The 14919-nt window shown below is 40.0% G+C and overlaps 1 protein-coding gene across 4 annotated transcripts; it reads right to left on the minus strand.

The window, feature by feature from the left end:
• Window positions 1-1330: 1330 nt before the first annotated feature.
• On the minus strand, window positions 1331-11432 carry LOC6049539 (SWI/SNF complex subunit SMARCC2). Of its 4 annotated transcripts, none has more exons than XM_038261895.1 (6): window positions 11226-11432; window positions 10963-11082; window positions 10785-10898; window positions 8600-10694; window positions 2180-2839; window positions 1331-2081 (listed from the first exon to the last, which is right to left on the minus strand). In XM_038261895.1, the coding sequence occupies exons 1-6, from the start codon at window positions 11340-11342 to the stop codon at window positions 1711-1713; spliced, it is 3477 nt and encodes a 1158-aa protein (XP_038117823.1). In that variant the 5' UTR covers window positions 11343-11432; the 3' UTR covers window positions 1331-1710. The 4 variants fall into 4 exon arrangements, with proteins under 4 accessions (XP_038117823.1, XP_038117825.1, XP_038117824.1 ...); XM_038261897.1 differs by having other exon boundaries at window positions 2180-2761; window positions 8600-10709; XM_038261896.1 differs by having other exon boundaries at window positions 2180-2764; window positions 8600-10709.
• Between the last annotated feature and the right edge of the window lie 3487 nt (window positions 11433-14919).

The raw sequence follows: 14919 nt of genomic DNA on the forward strand, positions 1-14919 counted from the left end.
ATCAAGTCACTAATTCACAAATCAATACGAAGTTTCATTATTTTGTTATTGAGATTTGTTTACAAAAATGCAGAAATGAAAGTCATTTTTGATTTTAAATTGAGCCTCTTACATTCAAAATTTTAGCAGTGAAGACTAAAAACTCAACAACAAATCAAGCAAAACTATATAAAACATACGCTTTGATGTAAATGTTCCAATTTGGAATTGCAAACAAGTAGAAAATCGAATCATCCAAGAATTTTGGCCATTTCCTTAAAACAATTCTTGGTATTTTTTAATTGGGTCCTAAAGTCCTATGTTATTTTTAAGTACAACGGTAAATTGGCAAGACAACATTTTTTCAATGAATCAACCATGGACCCCGTGGAACGGGCTGTCAAGTAGGACCTTTTCTGTCAACAAGGGCCGCGATGTTATTTTTTAAAAAATGAATTAAAAATCTATTTGAAATCCTTTGCGGTCGTACAAAGTGTAATTATTTTAATAAAAATATGCTTGAACGTTGTGAACAGAAATATCACAAATTTAAGCTTAATTTTAGGACCAAATTGGCTGAAATTTTGTCAGTATTTTTTCCTTCCACAAAAAATAATTTTTCATCACTAGTTAGTCCATATAAATGTACATACAATTTTGGCCTGTCCATTTTAAATTAATTAAAAAAAATAACTTCTTGGTCCTTCTTCACAGATCGTTCCAAGGGGACCGTAGTTGATCCATCAAAAAACTGGGTTTTTCGACGCGCCGCCCACAAAACAGGGAAAAACTACACGTTTAACTAAAATTCAATAATTTTCATATTTTAGCGATTACCTGTCCTTTTTTGTGCACTCACATTTTTGAAATTGAAAGACGCAACTAATCAAATACCATAAAAGACGCCGGAAACTGTGTAGTGGTTGAAGGAACACTTCGCATAGACGCCCTTGCTCCCAGCATGTCACGTAATAAGCATGCTTCGCAACGGAACGATCAGAAGAGTAGCAGGAAATCCACAACTCACAACGAACGACTGAGGGAACACCCTCCTGCTCTTAAATGCTATGGATGAATGTTAGAGTGAGTGAAAGTGTATTTTGATATTTGAAAATGAGCGATCTCACCACCATCAGGAATCTTCAACTTCAGCATCGTCGATTTCGATATTCTGGCTCCGCCAACGAAACTGGTACAGCACCAAAATCAGCGGACAACTTCTAATAATTTCCTGTATGCCGATGTAATTCTGAGTGCAATCTCCAAATTTCTGAAACCAACAACCAACGAGGTACAGTGCAAAGTGCAAAGAGGCTTTCTCAATTTCTTCTTCCAAAACAAAAACCAAATTCGCTTTTTGTTTTACACTTAGAGTAAAATAGCATATATTGGAGGGGGTTGCACAAACGCGCGTGTGTTTGGGTATCGGGATTCGGGGATGCTCGTCGCACTATCTTAATTTTTTAATTATAATAAACACATACACACTTATGGGAAGTTGTTACGAACTAAATACACCAGAGCTTTCAGTGTCGATCTTACTTCGAGTCCATCCGAGGGATGTGCGCGCGTTTTGCTTTAAGAAGTTATCATTATCAAGTGATAAAATTGCCCAACACTTTCGTTTAAATAAGTAAATTTTTCACCTTGATCCAAGAGAATACGCGCGTTTCAAAATGACAATGTTTGCTTCGTAGCCTACGAACTCTTACGACCGGCGACGAGGTCCACTTACGAAGAAGGTGCCTGCGGCGGCATAGGCCCGGGTGGTCCCCCGACGCTGGACGGTGGAACGCCTCCGGGAGCGGCCTGTGCTGCTGCTGGTGCTGGTTGTGCCGCTGCTAGCTGCTGGGACTGGGGAGGCTGCTGCTGCTGTAGCACCGCCGGGGGTATTCCAGGTTGGGCCGGGGCTGCCGTCGGGGGCATAACGCTATTTGGCGGCGTAGTACCAGCGTCGACAGGCATCGAAGTAGGAGGAGCAGAGATAACTCCGTTGCTGCTGGGTGGCTGCAGTTGCGGCTGCTGGGCTGGTGCCGAGATGTTCGGTGGAACCGGTCCAGGGTGTCCACCGGTAGACGGCACTGGTGGCTGCTGCTGAGGGTCTGCGGGAAAAGAAAGAAGTTGGGAATGGAAGCGGTTAATTGAGTTCAAAGGGTAGCCCCATTGTGTTTGGGTTTGTGGCGTTCAATATCAGACTCACTAGTTCCGGGGGTCGGCATTGGACCCTGTCCCGGTGGTCCTTGGGGTTGCTGCTGTTGTGCGGCCGGAATGCCACCTGGCGGAGGAGGCACACCCGGACCAACGCCCATCGGTGGCGGCTGCTGCCACTGGCCTTGTTCCATCTGGAATCGCTGGTGGGCTTGCTGGCGAGCCCGGAACTCGGCCGCCTTCAGCTGTTCCAGGTGGAACTGTTGCCGCTCCTGAATCAGCTGCTGCCGCTGGTACTCCAGACCTTCCCGTTCGCGTTCCATCGTCGTTTCGAGCTCCTCAAAGTGGCGCAACTTGATCTCCAACTTTTTCATCTGCGTTTCAACGAGCAGCGCGACCAGACTCTTGATTTTGCGCTCCTCAACGGCGGCCAGGTGTTTCGCCTTGACGGCGGCCGCGGCCAGGGCAGCAGCAGCAGCCGACTGCAGATTTCCCTCGTTGAACACCTTCGGGTCGCCGTTCTCCTTGGCGACAGCGACCACCGCAGTTGACTCTGCGTCCTTGTCCTTGGTCTTGTCTCCGGAGGCAGCGGCGGGGTCCGCACCTGCTTCGGCCGGCTTGGTCGGGTCACTTCCTGCTGCGGCATCAGAATCAGAAGATTTAGTACCCTCTTCCGAGGACGACGACGACTTCTCGGTCGGTTTGTCTTTTTCTTAACAAATGCAACAAAGCAAGCGAGAGCAAATCATACGGAAATTTAGCAGCAAACAATGAAACGAAAAGCGAAACAGAAGATGAGAAAAAAAGGAAAGCAACTACATACATGAAAAGATTGTGTAATATTTCACAGAAAACTATTCCATAAAATGAACCATTCCCCAGAGAGAAAGCACATAATTGGTAATGAAAAAGGAGATACTACAAAAAAAAAAAAAAAAAAAAACGGAAATGATTTTTGTTTTTCATTTAAAGATTTTACAGCTTTTAGATTGAGTTTTTTTTTTATTATTTCTCTTAGAATTTTTCATTTGTAGAACTTTTTTTTCAATATTAAAAGTTAAAATCATGCAAAACAATTTTAATCGACTAATGTAAATATATTTGAGTGTAAGAACGAATCTACTATAGGATGAGAAACCCATCGCACAACGACCCCACCATATTGCCTTAAATTTATTTATGTATAATTTATAGGCAAAATATGAGCTTTCTAGGAAGTAGAGCAGGTATTCCGGCTTAAAACCCTCCAAAAATCCTAAAATTGCAGGAACTAAAGGAGATATTCGACTATGGCAAACAAACTCGCACTTTTTTGTGTTTGACAATTTGCGAAACTTGAGTTTCTACAAACAAACTACCAAACTGTCAAAAAGTTGTTTTTTTTGCGAGTTTCTTTGTTTGTCATAGTCTACTACCTCCTTAACGCAACATTCAAAACACAAAAAAGCGCCCGAAAGGGCTAAAAAATGCAGATTTGGATAACCTATTTGAAAAAAGTTTGTTGTTTCGGAAGCGGGAAATATAGGGGAACAGCATTAAATTCCAGCGTGCCTCTAATGTTGGCAGGTCAGAACTTTGGCATTCAATTAAAGCTAATTAAAAGCATTTTCAACTGAAATCAAATGATAAATAGCTCAATAAGAAGTGAGCAAGCAAGTTTCTATCAAAAGTTATGCAAAATTTGTTGTTTTAATAGTGAAAATCAGTCAATTGGATGGAGTTAGCAGCGAGTGCTTAACCTGCCAAACATACGAGAATTTCCCCTATTCGATTTATTTTTAATTCTTTTATGCTGAAGTTTTCAAATTTGCACATTTTATTTTTTTTTTCTATTTTAATTTTATTGTTGTGTTTTTGATTTTTAATTTATAAAAAAAAGGAATTTTGCACATCAGAACAAACTCAGCTCCAATCAGGAATTTTTCTAGTATTGTTGTTCCTGACCCTCTCCGATTTCAATGAAACTTTATAGACATGTTATCCTGGGCATATATAAGCCATTTTTGTGTATATGGAGTCAAATTGTACTCGAAAATGATATTTGAGAAGAGCGTATGTGATTTAAATATTTTTGTATTTTGTAATGTAACAATTACTGTATCTCAAAAACCATTGCATCGTATCAAAAAGTGGTCAAAGACAAACTTGTAGGAAATTGGACGGGCTTTACGAAAAAAAAAACACTGAAAGAAAAATACAGGCCACTTCTATGAGATTTTCCAATTGTTAAGCTTAAAAGTTAATGTTTAAGGTGATGTCACGATTTTTTTTTTGTCCAAAAAGACTCACGAAAACAGAGGATGGTATATCTCTCCTAAATAAATACAAAAATCATTTACTAAAACTGTTTTTTTGAAAAGTGGCCTAAACGTCAATTTTACATAAAAGTCTCCATATTGACCATTCTCCTATGTCCAATCCTTGTCAAGACAGCTGTTTCAAACATAAAAATGCTGAAAAAAATAAGATTTTTGTGGTTTTTGGCAATTTTCATATGACTGACTTGATTTTTCAGTCTCGAAATAGTAGTTTATGCAACAAGTTGCAAAAAGAGGATTTTTTCAGCACGAGTCGTACATTTATCCAACGAGGTTCACCGAAATACGAAGAGTGCTGAAAAAATCAAGTTTTGCAACGAGTTCCATACAACATTTTTTGCAATTCCAAAAAACACACACTGAGTGAAATTTTATGTCAAATTTTCATGTATTTTGTCAATAAATCGTTTAAATCAAAAAAATGTTAAAAAGTGTTACTTTTCGAAACAAGTGCTGAACTTTTCAGCATTTATTTTCCCTGGGACCCTTTGGCAACACTATGAGCTATGTGGATCACTTTTGGGATGTTCTGGGTCCTCCAAAGTGTCCAAGAATACAGATCTTGGAGTTTCCCAAAAGGTTCCAGGGACATCAGTGAATATGAACAACAAGATCTGTATTCCAGGACACTTTGGAGAACCCAGAACATCCCAAAAGTAATCCACATAGCTCAGAGTGTTCCCAAAAGGTTCCAGGGCCATCAATGAACATGAACCATAATCGAAAACTTGGTAGAATCGTGTTGTTACGGCGGTAGACTCCAATAATGAAATGTAACTTTTTTTTGCCTGTTTCTGTTTACTCATAGAAAAATTTAACTACTGGTACCAAAATTGTAGATTAACACGGCTCAGAAAAATTCAGGCCTGGACTGCCGTTCTACGCATAATTGTCCCATGTTCAAAAAAGTGCAACTGAGAAAAACGCTTTTGAAATTTTTCGACCGATTTCTGTGTTTCTACGCATAATTGGAGCTTAACATTTCAAAAGGGCACATAACTTTTGTAAACAATAGTGTATTCCTTTCACTCGAATGACAGTTTGCATAAGGTGTGAGAGGGATACACTCTTGTTTACAAAAGTTTTGTGCCCTTATGAAATAGAAAGCACGAATTGTCCCGTGGGTTCCTATCCCTCCTATGTGTCCCTAATCGCCCCAGTTAATAGTTTATCACTCTTATTTACGATTCCTTTTGCTATACAATAGATAAACAAGGCATAATGCTTCGTTAAACTGATGATTCTATGAGAGAAAATACTTGGTGGGACAATTATGCGTAGAAGTGTAACGATGGGACAAACAGACTTGGTGTTATTTTTGATGAGTTTCCGAACAATGTACTAGATTTTATGTGTTTTTCTAAAAGTATACGACAAACCAGAGGCGCCGACTAGTCCAAAATGTTGGGGGGGCACGGTTGTTTTCCGAAATCGTTAGGTGAGAGTGGCGATTTGATGTTTAAGTTTATTGTATATCACGAATTTTACCAATTTGAATATTACGATGTGATAGGAGTTTTTTTCATCCGGAATCCATTTTTTTTTTTTGAAAAAGATAATTTATTAAAACGTGATTGAGAATGTTTATTGGGGGATTTTTTTATATGTTTGGAAGGCGAATTCCTCCTAATTGGCATATTCTCACTTATTTTCCAGAAGTAACAGTCAATAATAAAAATTATCAGGTATTTAAAATTCAACAACACAAATATTCTAAAAATGAAAACAAAAGTAAAAAGCAAAAATTTTGAACTTAAGAAATTGGAAAATGCACATCAAAAAACATTTTTTTTCAAATCTGCAATTTTAAAAAAAATAACAGAAAAAATAAATATTCCAAAATTTAAAAAAAGTTTTAAAACCCCTAGGGTTAAAAAAAACTCATGGCTTAAAAATGTTAAGAAATCAAAAGTTGAAATTCAGAAATTTAAAAAATCAGAAATTTGGAAATTACAAAAAAAAACAATGTTTAAAAAAAGCGAAAATTTAACATCAATTTATTTGTTCAGAATTTAAGAATTTAAGAATTTAAGAATTTAAGAATTTAAGAATTTAAGAAATTAAGAATTTAAGAATTTAAGAATTTAAGAATTTAAGAATTTAAGAATTTAAGAATTTATGAATTTATGAATTTAAGAATTTAAGAATTTAAGAATTTAAGAATTTAAGAATTTCAGGATTTCAGAATTTCAGAATTTAAGAATAACCAAAAAGATACACAAACGGTTTTTAATAAAATCAAAAAAAGCATTATGACAACTTGATACGACCAAAAATTTGCAATTTTTTAAAAAGAAATCAAGAAAAAAAAATACCTAAAATTACTCAAAAAATATCGAATTTATCAGCTTTTTTAAATGTAAAGCTGTCATCAAATGACCATTTTGAAAAGTGTTTCAGTTCATTTTCGCTAAATCCTGATCTACAATGGCAAATCGCAGAATGTTGCGTCTGAAAACTTGATGATTGTTTTGACAAGAGTTTGCGTAAGTTTGCTCTTGTATACTAAGCTTGCTGGTTTTCCTACCTTGTTAGCATAAGAGAGCGCAGTAGTATAGATGAAACGTTGTCGATTTAAAAAAAAATTGAACTATTTTACAGTTTTAAATATTATTTTCAATTATTTCTGTGATTTTTTTTTTGTAATATTTAAAATAAGAATATTTTTCTTCTAAAATTTCTGGGGGGGCACAATGTATGGGCTGCCCCCCTGCCCAATTTTAAGGGGGGCAAAAAGTACCGTGCCCCCCCAGAGTCGGCGCCCCTGCGACAAACTATACATAAAAATGTCAAAAAGTCAAAATCGTCCAAAAATTACATGGGACAATTATGCGTAGAACGGCAGCTGGAAGGGTTAAAAAAAACTCTAGAATTTCTTTAATTTTAAAATTGTTAGTTTGTGATATTTGTACTTTTGCATTTTTTTAATTCAATTTTAGAGATTAAGATTTGAGAGTTTGAATTGTTCATCCGTCCCACATATTTGGAAGAACCACAAAAAAAAACATATTCGTGGTAATTTGTCAATAAAGGTGGTATTAGACTATGACACACAAACTCACAAACAAGACAAAATGTATGCAAGCCGTGATGCAAACTGACGTTTCTGCGAACAAACAACGCAGACCAGGCCTGCAAAATGTTTCCAACCCAGCGTACACATGAAGCAAACCAAAATGTCAGTTCACTGCTAGCATGTGACTGTAAGCCTACTGTGTCCGTTCAACCACTGCCGCCTGACTCGTGCCGGTCGGCTGCTGGAGAATGAGAGACGTGAAAAAATGAGCTACACTCACACAATTCGTGTCGTATGACTGACTCGTTAAATCCTCTCTAAACACTATTTTGACTATTTTTAAACAATTGAATGCTACTAGACTGTGCAAAACACTTAAAACAACCATAACTTATATTCAAAATTACATTTCCACGCATAAATACCAACTTTTTGTGTAAAAACTCGTTTCTTTATGTGTGTGCGTGCAACGTGGAATGAGCGTTGGTCGACTACTGCCTCGCATTGCAGCTGCTCAGTGAGCTAGGGCACTCACGACTGAGTCGGGTTTGTTTATGTCATGGTTTTGCGGTTCAGTGAATGGAGTGTATGCGTCACCGATTTTCGCGTCAGGACCCCTGACATTTTCAGCTCTGACGCAGACAAACTGGAAAACTTTCAAAATGTGCGAGTTTGTTTGTTTGTTTGCCGTAGTCTAATATACCAATCTCCTCGATTTTAATTTTTTAAATCTGGTTTTTAAATTTAAAAAATCAAAAAATAAATAATTCCATTTGATTAATTCTAGGATTTAAAAAAAATAACATAAGAATATTTAAAAATTTACAGTTCGTAAATTTACAAAATTATCAATTTTTAAATTTTAAGATTTTAAAATTATACATTCTTGGATGAATTTATGTTTTTTTTTTTTTTGTAAGTAGAAATTGCTTTGACAAGTTTGGGAAAATTGTTCCATTTTGTTTTAAAATGCATAATTTTATTTGTCTTCCTTTGACAAATTTATTTATTTTAAATTAAATTTCATTACATTTAAATGCATTGAAATTTACATAAGATTCTACTTTATTTCTGGGAAAATATCCTCTTGAAAATGTTACACAATCTACGAAAAGCAAGCAAAGCTCACGCCACTTACCGTCCTCCTTCTTGGTGACATCCTTCATCTCCACATCGCCACCGGGCGTCGCCGGGGTGGCCCCCGATGATCCCGCCTGCGTCGTCGCTCCTCCTGCCGTCTTTCCCTCCTCTTCCTCCTTGTCCTTGTCGGTGCCGGTGCCGGCGATTCCGCTGGTCGTCAGCCCCGCGTACGGGTCAAACTTTCCACCGAAGCTGGACTTTTCCACGTTCTTCAGGTGCGCGTCCATCATCGAGGCGGGCACTTCGTCCTTGATGGCAGCAAACTCTTCCATGGCTGCTTTGGCCGCACTTGCAGCGATGCGCGGGTCGACGACCGAAGCGAGGAAGGCCACGGTGGACATGATGGGGTTTCCGGCTTTGCTGAACGGGATGGGTTGGTAGGAGAGCGGACCGAGGTAGGTGTTGTCGTCTTCCAGGTAGGGATCCTCGATCGGAAGACGGAGGAAGTGCAGGATGCACTCGTCCTGGGTGCGCGATCCGACGTGTTCGCAGACCTTGTTCCAGTCGTCCTTGTACATCTCGAGGCCTTCGAGCAGGAGGAGCGTTTCCTGTTCGGTCCAGTCGCGGGACATGCTGGCGGCGGTTTTGTTGCGCATCGCGGATGGTTTCTTGGCGTATTGGTCGAGACGGAGGCCAAACTGGCCGCTGGGGTCGGAACCGGGGAGGGCGGGTGCGCCGGGTTCGGATTTGATTGCGTCGGCGGAGCCAGCGGGTGCGTCCTCTTTTTTGTCGGTTTTTTTGTCCAGGTCGAGGAGGGTTTTGGCGGCCGAGGGTTGGGCCGTTTTGGGTGGGTTTAGCGGTTGGAGGCCCGACGGGGTGTCGCTCAGCACGTGGAAGTGCGAGGTCGGGGGAGGTCCCATCGGGGTTGGGCGCGAGTCGGCATCGATCTGGTAGTTGATGAGGCCCCACTGCTCGAGGAAGGCGTGGACGCGCATGATCGCACACACGTCACCGGCCAGATTGCGCCGGCAAGCGGTGCTCGTCAAGTACTCGGTTGGGTTCAGCCGGTAGGTGTCGATCATGAAGTTGCGATAAGCGAGGAAAATCTCCGGGGTTTTGGATTTGTTTTTGCCGTTGAAGAACTCGGGCAGGGCGCGCTTCTCGACGACGTGGATCGAGTTGTAATCGAACCATGCCGAATAAGATGGGACGACAATGTGATGGGTTTGTTCGGTAACGTTGTCCTCGAGGTCGCCCTTGTGGGGGAATTCCTGCGTGTTGCTGTTGTCGCTGGTTTTGCCAGCCTGGCTGTCATCTCCGGCACGATCCGCGTTGGCTCGATCGATGTCGTCGTCCAGATCGGTCATGGTGGCGTACTTCAACGGCATCATCTCCGGGTCTCGCTTGGGCGGCTGCGGAGTTGCCGGGCCGGACGCCGAGTTGCTCGAGCTGGCCTTCACCTCGGTCAGGTTGGTTTCCGCTGGGGGATCGTCCATGTCTTTCGTCAAATCTTCCGATTCCTCGTCGTCGGCGCGTGGCTTCTTCTGGAAAACGGCCGGCGAACGGCCACTCTTGCGCTTTCCACCCTTGGCTTGGGGCGACGGCGAACGTTTGCGCTTCTGGTGAGTCAACTTGCCCGGTTTCTTGACCTTCTCGTCCCCGGCGGACATCAAATCGTCAACGCTGAGCCGATGCTTGTGGACCTTCTTGCGACCGGCTTCGTCCACTTCGTAATCCTCCTCGGCCATCCACTCGTTGTACTCTTCTAGGTCGGTGACCCAGGAAGCCGACACGCGCCAACGATCCCCCGGCGACAGCGGACAATCCGGAACGTTGTCCGGCAGATCGAACGTGTTCGGAACCCACGTATCGAACGACTCCGGGAAGTAATACCAGTGGATCATTACGTGCTTGTCCCGACGGAACGTAGGCCTAGCGTAATCCTCCGGCAACGGATCGACCGCCGGGTAGATGATGTGCGTCGCCTCCTCCTCATCCGGAGTCATCTCGCCCTGGTGGTTCGTCACAATGTCCGTGATGCGGTTCGCCGTCTGCTTGTCCACCTCCGGCCGGATGTACACAATCGGCAGCCGCATGCACTCGGCCTCGATCAGAGCCGTCTCCATGTCCAACAGCATCTGGATGATGGGGTCCTTGCGCATCGGGTTCTGAAACGGTGCACTAAAGTGACCGACGGAAGGCCAGGGTGGTCCCCCCGTGACGGGGACCGGAACGCCACTTACCTTGTTGACGGTAAAGTCAAACTTGCGCCAGCGCTGCTCCGCCTTGTACCGGTACATGGTGGCCAGAATGTGGCACAGCGCACCGCCCGGCTTAAAGTCCATGAAGCATCGCATCTACAAATTACAAAAAAAAAAAATCAACAAAAATTTGCACAACCAAACTTCCCCATCCTCTTACCGGCAGCCGGGTCGTCGGCGGATCCTGCGAACTTTTGCCCAGCTTGGTCTCCTGGTACTGCACAAACTGCACGATCAGCTGGGCCAGCGACTCCTTGGTGGGCGGATCCGGCGCCAAGTACTGCAACGAAAACAAAATTCATTTCACAACCCAACCGCATCCGGAACCGATTCCCCTTTTTCGTCCCATCCGTCAAATCGCAAAACCAAGATGGCTCTCATCGAAGGCGGCTGTTTTTTTTTTGAGGGCGGAACCTCACTCACCTTCTTGAAGTTTTTCTGCAGCCACTGGCGCACCGTTTCAAACCCCTGCAGCGATTCGGGCGCGTTGAAGAACTCGGCGTTCGGTCCGCCATCCTTTTTGGGGCCTAGCGTGACCATTTCCGGCGGATTTTTAGCTTTTAAATTCCCGACACACGAAGCAGAGGACGCGCGTTGATTTTCAGATCTCTAGCAAACTGGCTGCGTACTGTGTGGTTGTGCGGTGTCTCTTTTTGTTTACGGCAAAATGGTGCCAAGGTTGTTAGAGCTGAATGCCGCATCGAAGGGTGGGAATGTCAGTTTGGAAACGAGGGGTGAGTTATATGATTGATTCAATGTGGTAGAATGAAAGGTAACAACAGATTTACAAAACTCTCGATATTGAAATGAGAAAAAAGTGTAAATTCTGACCGCACAATGTAAATTTCAATGCCAAAAATGAAACGAAACTTTGTTGTTCAGACAACTGAAAGAATTGGGTCCTAAAATGAAGCTTAGATTGCTGATATTATTGTTTACAGCGATAAAGCTTATTTTTCTGAGTAAAATTACCCTTTGTACGACCACAAAGAGTTTAAAATGGATTTTTAAATCAATTTCGAAAAATTAACCTCGCGGTCCTTCTTGACAGCTCGTTCCAAGGGGACCATAGTTGATCCATCGAAAAAATGTTGTCTTGTCAAAAAAAAATTTGCATTAAAATGAAAAAAAGTGATCAGAAATGGTTTTTAATCGTGTTTTTTACCGTTCTCATAAAAATTGATATAGGGCTTTAGTACCCAATTGGGTCCTAAACATTGGGACAGCTCGTTCCACGGGCACCAAAGTTGATTCATCGAAAAAAATACTGTCTTGTTAATTTATATATTTTTTTGCAATAAAATAGAAAAAATAGTCAAAAATGGTTGATTGCGTGTTTTAACATTTTAGGACCTAGTTTAAAAGGACGTTATATAGAATGTTTGGCCCTTTTGAAATTTTAGTCTTGATTTAAAAAAAATGAAAATATAGTTACCGGAAAGATCGAAAAATTTTACGAATGTTACATATTTAAACATTAAAAATCCGACAATTGGGTCCTAAAATTAAGTTTAGATTTCTGATATTATTCACAACGATAAAGCTTATTTTTCTGAGTACAATTACCCTGTGTACGACCACAAAGAGTTTAAAATGGATTTTTAAATCAATTTTCAAACATTAACGCGGTCCTTCTTGACAGCTCGTTCAAAGGGGACCATTAGAAAAAAATTTGTCTTGACAATTTTGTTTGCAATAAAATGAAAAAAAGTGTTCAGAAATGGTTTTTGATCGTGTTTTTCTACCTTTGTTCATACAAATTTACATAGGGCTTTAGAACTCTATTAGTTGCTGAGATATCGACATTAGAAAATGGTGGGTTGTTTGAGTGAGACTTAAAAAAACATCAATTTTCCTGTTTTTAAATCTTTGCATGGCAATATCTCAGCAACTAAGGGTCATATCAACAAAGCAAAAAATAGAACATCAAAGCAAAATATCTCGGTTAGTTTTCAAAAAGCCGTAAGAGCCACCACGACCTCCGGCACTAATATTCGTTTTTTCCAAATTGTATTAAAATTTCATTTATTTTTAGTTAGGGGCACTTTTAAAACGTGTAGATGAATAGTCTTAAGCATTTTTGAAATTGGTTTTTCGTAAGTAGGTCGAATACCGAGGCAAAAAAGGATTTGTTTACCATTGGCTCTTACGTCTTTTTGAAAACTAACCCGAGATATAGAGAATTTCTCAGCTTTTCAAAAATATTTTTTTCAAAGGTGGGCAAACATATGCACTAATTTAAAAAAAAAATGAATAACTGCGACTATTTTCAAAAAAGTTTCCTAAAAATGGCTATAACTTGAAAACGGTGCACTTTATCATACTTTCAAAAAAGTACTTTTTGATTGCAAATTCGATTTCACATAGAAAAATGAAGTTGAAATATTTTTGCGACCGATATTTCGATTTTGGAAATTAGTATTGATTCAAAAATTCATAACTCGGTCAAAGATTTTTCGCACATTCTTGAAATTTCTAAAAAGTTGACATTTAATGTCCCCTAAAACATACCAAAAAATAGTGTTTTTTTTGCAAATCAAGTTTTAGTGACAAAAAGTGAAATTAAAAATCATCAAAATTTGTTTTACCGTGTATCGTTTTTTTTTCAGTGTAGTCCTTATTCATACATCAACTTTGCCGAAGACACCAAATCGATTAAAATATTCCTTCAAAAGATATAGATTTTTGAATTTTCATGAATCATTTTTGTATGGACAGCTGCCATGGAAAATTATATAGACAAACTAATGATGCAAAATGGCTTCTTAGGGCTTACCGAAGGGATCAAAAAAGTTTCTGGCGGATAAAAAATACAGAATTGCTCATTTGCAATCAAATAAAAAAATTAAAGAAAACCAAAAACAAAAAATGGGTTTTAAACCTATTTTTTCAGATTTTTTTCCTTCTGTTTAATTTTTATTTTGCCTTTATACAGGCTTAAACTTTTATTTTTCATTTAAGATTGTTTTTTTTTTAACATTTCAATTCGGAAAACACACAAATTATTTTGTTTTTGTTCTTTAGTTATACTGAAACTCTCACCCAAACAGCCCACCATTTTCTAATGTCGATATCACAGCAACTAATGGGCCGATTTTCAATGTTAAAACATGAAACATACGATCATTTCGAAAAAAATATTTTGATTTTTTTAAAATCAAGACTAACATTTTAAAAGGGCCAAACATTGAATATTACGGCCATTTAAAATGCTAGTCTTGATAAAAAAAAATTTTTTTGGAAAAGATTACATAAAAAATTGAGGTAATTTTTCTTGGTATAAAATTTTGATTTTTTTCCAAAAATCCCTATTTTTTCAAAAAATTATAACTCGGCGGCAGATTTTTTGACCATGTTTCTCTATGACTCAAAAGTTGCGGGTTTGTCCCCTAAAACATATAAAAAAATCGGGCAAATAAAAAATACGTATTTTGGGAAATTGAGTTTTGTATGTATGTATGTATGTATTTGAACCCCCGTCTTGGCAGGACTTGGCCATGACCACAGTATATAGGGACGTGGCGTTACATCGTGCTGCCATCTGGTTTTTTTAAGCGCAAGAGTGGAAAAGTGCTGAGTCATCGTCTAAAAATAGACGGCGTCCTATCTCGCCCTGCAAAATGAAGTCGATAAAGTAGTCGGTTTCGATGAGAAAAAGTGGAAAACGTGGTCTAAAAATAGCGACGCCATCCCCCTATTTCAACTGAGACGGTTCGGTTAGTAACCACCATATATCTCAAGAACCTTTGAAGCGATTACCTTTCTCTGGCTAACGATTTCTTCTGAAATTGTACAGCCATAGATCGGTAATGCAGATGATTCGGGCCAGGCAATCCACGACTCCCTCGTCCAGTTCATGAGTATATGAGATGGCCCTGGGCTGTTTTGAGACGGTGTTAGTAGTTATATAATGGTTTGATATATTATACCTTGTGACATTATTTCACCACTACGGATCAATTCAGTTCTAGAGCATTAACTCCATGATGGCCGACTGGTTAGTGTCCCAGACCATGAATCCTAAGGTGTGAGTTCGAATCCCACCTGATTCTTAAAGGTTTTTTGTTCATATTCTAAGTTCAATTATTGATTCCAAATTTCAAGGGAACCGACCGGG

This window comes from Culex quinquefasciatus, chromosome 3, assembly GCF_015732765.1.
Source record: "Culex quinquefasciatus strain JHB chromosome 3, VPISU_Cqui_1.0_pri_paternal, whole genome shotgun sequence".
NCBI classification, from domain to species: Eukaryota; Metazoa; Arthropoda; class Insecta; order Diptera; family Culicidae; genus Culex; species Culex quinquefasciatus.

Excerpts from the sequence above, each read along its gene's own strand:
- LOC6049539 (XM_038261894.1), bottom strand. The coding sequence starts at position 11,342 with ATGGTCACGCTAGGCCCCAAAAAGGATGGCGGACCGAACGCCGAGTTC. Across the intron at positions 10,710-10,784 it reads TTGACTTTACCGTCAACAAG|AACCCGATGCGCAAGGACCC; the intron begins GTAAGTGGCGTT and ends GCACCGTTTCAG. Across the intron at positions 2,082-2,179 it reads AATGCCGACCCCCGGAACTA|ACCCTCAGCAGCAGCCACCA; the intron begins GTGAGTCTGATA and ends CTTTTCCCGCAG.